Source organism: Chenopodium album, chromosome 1, assembly GCF_948465745.1.
Source record: "Chenopodium album chromosome 1, dcCheAlbu1.1, whole genome shotgun sequence".
Lineage (NCBI taxonomy): Eukaryota > Viridiplantae > Streptophyta > Magnoliopsida > Caryophyllales > Amaranthaceae > Chenopodium > Chenopodium album.
In genome coordinates, this window is record NC_137834.1 from 2002459 (window position 1) to 2009410 (window position 6952).

General features: G+C 36.7%; 1 protein-coding gene and 1 pseudogene across 2 annotated transcripts; one reads left to right on the forward strand and one right to left on the reverse strand.

Moving 5' to 3' along the window:
* The first annotated feature begins 941 nt into the window (after nt 1-941).
* On the forward strand, nt 942-3217 carry LOC145639718 (pentatricopeptide repeat-containing protein At2g02750 pseudogene; annotated as a pseudogene).
* Nucleotides 3218-3346: 129 nt separating this feature from the next.
* LOC145639728 (SNF1-related protein kinase regulatory subunit gamma-1-like) lies at nt 3347-6554 on the reverse strand. 2 transcript variants are annotated; one of them, XM_081691054.1, is made up of 6 exons: nt 6410-6554; nt 5712-5885; nt 5041-5483; nt 4534-4800; nt 4249-4421; nt 3347-3804 (listed from the first exon to the last, which is right to left on the reverse strand). In XM_081691054.1, exons 2-6 carry the CDS (start codon nt 5881-5883, stop codon nt 3525-3527), a joined length of 1335 nt encoding a protein of 444 aa, XP_081547180.1. In that variant the 5' UTR covers nt 5884-5885; nt 6410-6554; the 3' UTR covers nt 3347-3524. The 2 variants fall into 2 exon arrangements, with proteins under 2 accessions (XP_081547180.1, XP_081547187.1); XM_081691061.1 differs by having other exon boundaries at nt 5712-5897; nt 6410-6528.
* Between the last annotated feature and the right edge of the window lie 398 nt (nt 6555-6952).

The following is a 6952-nucleotide window of genomic DNA, read 5'->3' on the forward strand; positions in this document are numbered from 1 at the left end:
CTAAAAAGACTATAAGAGTAGTTTTAACTAAGCTTACAATAGAATAATGAAAATCTGCCTTATTCAAGATTTTTGTTTAGGTTAACTTTTATCATTAAAATTAAAGATTAGATTAGAACTAGAATTAGAATTAAAATTAAAATCCTTTTTCAAATTAATAATTGAAGAAATTGAAACCAATAAGGAAGTGGCAATCAGATTTGCACCAGTTATAATGGGTTAATAACTTGTAACGAGTAATTGGATATCAAAGGTTGGATTATTTTGAACGCGTTTTGTGTGTTGCTAGTCTTACCATGCGGTCGCTTGTATAATAGCAAATCAACTTCTATAATACTAACATACTAACGGAGTATTATGCTTTTTTTTTTTATGTAAAAAAAAAACACTAACGGAGTAAGGCTGGTTCTTTTGAGCTTGTGGGCAGAGCAGGACATGTGACAGTAGAGCTAAAGAATAGGGCCTAACCATGTAATATACTAATATTGACCGAGTAACTCCTAATAATGACGAAGTTACCCTTGTAAGAGTAATACAAATTGAGTAACCCTTGTAACACTAACCACTAATGAGCCTCATGAGTTCTACTCCATATAAAAGTTGGTGGGTGTATAATGAAATACAAAAGAGAACCTTTTATATACTCCGTAATAAACAAATATTTTAAATAAAATCACTTTTTTGTTTTTTTTAGAGAGCTACATGGGCGGGGGTGAGAATCAATCACAGGTCTTGAGACCGGGAGTTAAACTACGTGTCCATCCTAACATTTCAAGTATTATGGGAAGAAGATTTCGAATCTATTCTCTAAAAAATAAATAAATAAATAAATAAATAAAAATTTACAGTATAGATTAAAAATAACTTCAATCTGGAACAGCAATTTAAGATTTCAGTATAAACATCAAATTTCATGGATCAGAGCTTGTTGAGTGTTGCATATGAGTCATAATATAGCAAAGTTTGTCACAAATGGTTATTACAAAGAAGCTTTACATTTATATTCACACCTTCGTTCTTCTTCTTTACCCATCAACCATTTCTCCTACCCATGTCTTCTTAAATCATGCGCCAAGCTTAACGTTCCTCTTCAAGGCCAAATCATTCATACCCATCTCATCAAATCTGGGTTTTACTGCGATACATACGCCTCAACTGGTCTTACTCATATGTACATGAAATTTCGACAACTGAAATATGCAATCAAGGTGTTTGATGAAATGCCTCAACGAAATGAGGCCTCTGTTAATGCTATGATTTCTGGGTTTGCTCAGAATGGGTGTTTTGGAGAAGCTCTTGTGGTTTTTAGAGAGGTTGGGTTAAGGAGGTGTAGGCCTAATTCGGTTATGATTGCTAGTGTGTTGTCAGCTTGTGATGGTGTTGAGAATGGTAGTCAAGTTCATTGTTGGGCTGTAAAGATTGGTGTTGAAAGGGATGTTTATGTTGCAAATGGGGTTGTGACAATGTATATGACTTGTTCCGAAGTGGTCTCGGCCACGAAAGCGTTTGGAATGATGAAATACAAGAATGTGGTGAGCTATAATGCTTTTATATCTGGATTAGTTCAGAATGGTGTTTATCGCGTTGTTTTGAAGGTGTTTAAGGGTATGTTTGTGTCTTCCAGTGAAGGACCTAATGCAGTTACTTTGGTTACAGTTTTGGGTGCTTGTTCCAATGTCACTAATCTTCGATTTGGAAGACAAGTTCATGGGGTTGCTGTTAAAGTTGGATTACAGTTTCATATCATGGTAGGAACTGCACTTGTAGACATGTATACTAAATGTGGTTCTTGCTCCGGTTATCATGTTTTCAGAGAAATGAAGGGTAATAGGAATCTGATTACATGGAATTCAATCATTGCCGGTATGTTCTTGACTGGTGATTGTGATACTGCCCTAAAGTTGTTCTCTGAATTGGAATCTGAAGGATTGGTACCAGATTCGGCAACTTGGAATACAATGATCAGTGGATTTTCAAAACAAGGAAATTATGAGAGCGCATTGCAGTTCTTCACTGAGATGGTATCAGAAGGAATTGCTCCAAGTTTGAAGTCTCTTACTAGCCTTTTGGATGCATGTTCCATGATCTCATCTCTGCAGTTGGGAACTCAGATTCATGCAGCTGCCATAAGAGCTGATATCAGTAATGATGAGTTCTTCACTACTGCTCTCATCGACGTGTACATGAAGTGTGGGCAATCTTCTTGGGCACGCAAGATTTTTGACCACTACAAAGATAAGCCTGACGACCCAGCTTTTTGGAATGCAATGATTTCAGGATATGGAAGAAATGGCGAAGAAAATTTTGCATTTGAAATTTTTAATCTAATGCAGAAAGAGAATGTCAGGCCTAATAGCAGCACTTTTGCTAACCTACTGACTGTCTGCAGTCATGCAGGTCAACTTGACAAAGGATTACAAGTATTTGAGATGATGACTACAGAGTATGGCCTGAAACCAACTCAGCAGCATTTTGCTTGTATCATTGACCTATTGGGTCGATCTGGGCACCTTCAGAAAGCTCAAGAATTGATACAGGAAATCCCTGAAATTTCAAGTTCTGTGTATTCTTCATTGCTTGGTGCTGCAGGGCACCATTTGGATCCAAAACTTGGTGAAGATATGGCAAAGGAACTTTCTGAGTTGGAGCCTGGAAATCGAGCTACATTCGTGGTTTTATCTAATGTATATGCAGCAGTGGGTAGGTGGGGGGATGTTGAGAGAATCAGGAATATGATTGATGTGAAGGGACTGGAGAAATATCCCGGCTATAGTGTACAAATAACCTGAAATGATCCTCATATTTACCCTGACAGGCAACCAGAGATGCCGCACAAGTACCGGCACCGTGTTAAGGGAGGAAAGGGCTATCAGCCTATTCTGGTATAGCAGGAAGAGGAAGAATCCAATCAACAGAAAGACATTTCAGTTCGCGAAGAGTTCTTGAAAACATTCGACAGTCAACTGAACTAGGAGAAGCAACGCCACTGAAAATGGAAATTTCACTGCTTAATGTGCACAAGATTTAAGGTCCACTGTAAATGGTTTTTCTGCTGATCTTTGAAATGCCACAAGATTTTGAACGGTTGAAGGTACATATTCTTAACAGAATTGCTGTGCACTGCTCCTATGTGTTCGATAACATTGATTTTGCTTACAAAGCATTTGGATGGTTAACAAGCTTTGCTCTATTATGCCTATTTTTACATTTTCGAGTAAGGTAACAAGAAGTGACAGAACATTATGCTATACTTCAAAATGAGATTTCTTCTGTATTGGTATGTTGGATTGACATATACTCCATCAAATAAGAGTATATTCTAGTTACAAAATACTACAAAAGAAACTTATTGGATGCGCCTTAGATAAATACTCGTAGGTATGTAAAAACTTCTTGTATTAACTAATGTACCCATAGTATACTGCTAAGACATTGTGTAACTTGCAAGTTTTGCAACTCAAATTTCTGCAAGGCAAAAATCTAGATTGGATGCATTTAATTTAATTTAAAAGAGAAAAGACATCTCACTTCTCGAGCAACTCCTCTGCAGAATAACCTAAGTAGTCATCATAATAGTTTGGAGGTTCATAGATGAAGCAAGAAATAACATCTCTAAGTGTTATAACACCAACAACTTCATCTTCCTCAGCTGTGACATAGATCCTGTGAACTGACTTGGAAGCTAAGCTGTGGATAACATCGCCAAGGGTGGTGTCCGTCTTGCATGTTATTGGTTGGGTAACTTTACCTGCCTCTTGGCTCATCAAGGAAACTGTCTTCATAAAGTCATTTACTGTAAGATGCCTGTAATAACAAGAGATTGTGAGAACTAACCACATATCCAATTTGCAGCTGAGATCATAGAAAATAATATACAGGCAATGGGCAGATCACATTTAAATAAACAGCTAAAGTTAATTATAATTGTGAATTTTTAACTAATTAGAGATATTTGGTCACCTTCTTAACGTAGTGAGAATTTGTTTAGCTTATAATTTATCCCAAAAACTTAAGGTTAACATTTACTAAGAATCATGTCTTTTTTCATGCGCAGCAAAACAATTTTTTTTCTTTTGCACTCCTTGGCTGATTCAATTTCCCGCAGTTTACATCCAGTGGTTTGACACAAACTACTTTCTGATGATTTTTCATGTTTTCTAACACGGTGTACTTATGGAGATTATGGATAATAACAGCGGGCATGAAAAATGCTGCAGATCCTTTTCAACTTTTCACTAAACAAAATACCTAAAAGTGGAGAAAAGATTGGGCTGGAGTAACAAGTATCTGATATCTCTCATGCTCAAATTTCCAACAATCTTCTTCTTTGGTCCCTCCACAACTGGAAGGCCACCAATGTGATGGTCCTTCATCCGCTTGAACGCCTCCAAAATCAGATCACTGCTCTTTATGCTTACAACCTGCCAACAGAAGGAATTCCTTAAAAAATATCAGTACTAAGCTGCTATTCCATAATGTATCTAGTATTACATAAGACAGAGAGGGTGGCTTAAAGACAGCAGAAGAAAACACCTGATCGCGTGACATAAAAGGAAGGCCCAATTCAGAAATGGGATGGGCAGCAATGCAATCAAACCAATCTCGTCCACCACATCCCTCAAGGCCTCTCACTACAGCAGATTGAGTGATGAAGTTCTTCATAAAAGCCTTCCCTGGTTCAATTACTGGTACATTTCTCATTCTATACTTCGATAAAAGCAATAAAACTGTCAACATATTGCTTTCAGTTGAAACTGGAAGGAATGGTGTGGATCTGAAAGACTTCACAATTTCCCTGATCTGCAAAGCCAAAGATATGTACAGCACACAACACGGCTTTACATGAAGGATCAATGGAAATGCAAGCAGATGTCAACAGAATTTCCCAGATATAGACATTTTTTGGGTGCCAACAACTCTTTTAAGAATGTGTAAAGCTTAGTTAAAATAATGTCAATATATGATAATTGTCATAAATATATGAATACCAGATTTTGGCAGCTATAAAAATTCATCCTGAATGAACCTTAATAAACATACCTTGGTTGACTTGAATGGTTCTTCTTGTAGAATCACTTTGTAGAAATCATCACCTAACTGATCAGCAGCTGTCGGAGCATCCTTTCCCATCCCTTTGTCCACTGCAAAACCACCAGCCACGGCTGCCCCAACTGCTGCAACTGTTAACCCAGCAATCGCGGCTGGGCCTGTGGCACCTAGTGCCACTGCTCCAAGAGCCCCTGCTGCACCTGCCCCAACTCCAGCAGCTGTAGCAGAACTAGCAGATAAAGCTACAGCAGCAAGCTCAGCACCTTCTAATACCCACAATATTATCGCTGAATAGTCTATGATCCCAAGATACCTCTCCTTCCAATCATTGCTTTGAGCTTTATCCGGATTCGTTACTGGCGCCGAGAGTATGTTGCATTCAGAAAGTATCTTTACAGCATCAGATATGGATGTTTCTGCTGAGATTTCTATCACTGCAAAATAAAAGCAATGCAATTTATGTTACTCAGACTTTTCATTTCATCTCAGGTACCCGTGTTGGATCTTGGCTATGATCGCTTTGACACTTCATTTTGGGTAAAAAATCTCAGAATTTTGTCATATAATAGCCGAGTCAGGCACCTGGACACATACCCATATCCGACACAAGTACCCGAGTGTCAGTAACATAAAATTTAGCTGTGTTATGAATAACCTGTTACCTTTGCCACCAGGAACTTGTGGGAAAGATGAAACAGGAATGCTGGCAAATGCAGCAGTCAAAGTCTCTTGTAAGGAAGCGGGCAATTTCTTCCTACTCTGAATCGTCTCAAAGTAAGCATCATAACTCACTGTTGTTGCAGTTTCCATCGTTTTCTCATCTGATTTATCCATGTCTAAAACAACAACTAATATCTAATATCAATTTTTACAGTTGGTAATAATATAATCAATCAGATTTATAGTTTCTGCAGTTTGTAAAATTGGAACAAAATCATTCGAAAACATTATTATAAATACAACCATAGAACTATAAAATATAAATTTGATTATGTTTATTTCATAACATCCGACTGATAACTTTCTTTATGGTACAATTATTATTTTTTATTACCGTATCATTATTATGATAAAGGATTATATTTTGTTCCTAAATATAACTCATGTTTCATTGAACTGAACATGCATCATATATCATACAAGTAGCAAAGTTAAGGCAGGCTGCACGAAAACGGATACGAAAATGAGGACAAATACGGCAATATATTAGGCAATCTCTCAAAATACTACTATCTAACTTCAAATTATAAGATCAAATCACATAAAGTTATGAACTTGGGATTGTTTTATAGACACATACATCTAAATGAAATATAACACTAACAATTTAATATGAAATAGTTATATAGGTTGATAATACCTGTTGCAGAATAATTCCCAGCAATATTAAGAAAGAAGATGATAAAATTTTATAGATTAAAATGAAATGAAATGGAAGAAACTGAAAGATTAATTTTTTTTTTTTTTTTTCACTGTCCTCCAAAATTAGCAGTTTGTTTTGATTGATAGTTTGTTACCACCCACAGGATTGCCTGTTTTCCCACGTGTCTACTTTGCACAAGTGTCAATTAGATACAGTTTTTGGGTTTTCAAAGGAGAGGCCCAATGGGCCTTTGGTAATCCATCATAAACTGGGCTTTGAGATAGCTCATATTGCATTGATAATAGAGTCATGACTATTCTCTGTATAAATATTTTTCCCCTTTATTCGAATGAGTTCTAAGGACAATACAAATTAGAAAGGAAGATGGTGGGATTTGAATTTGTAACTTATTCTACACACGTCCTTAGTTTTTAACTTGGTAACTAGGTCATAGTCGAAGTTTATCTTATGGGGTTCTTGCTTTGTCTTTTTCCAAATCCTTAGTAAATCACGTAGTGTTCCAAATCCTATTACTCATTG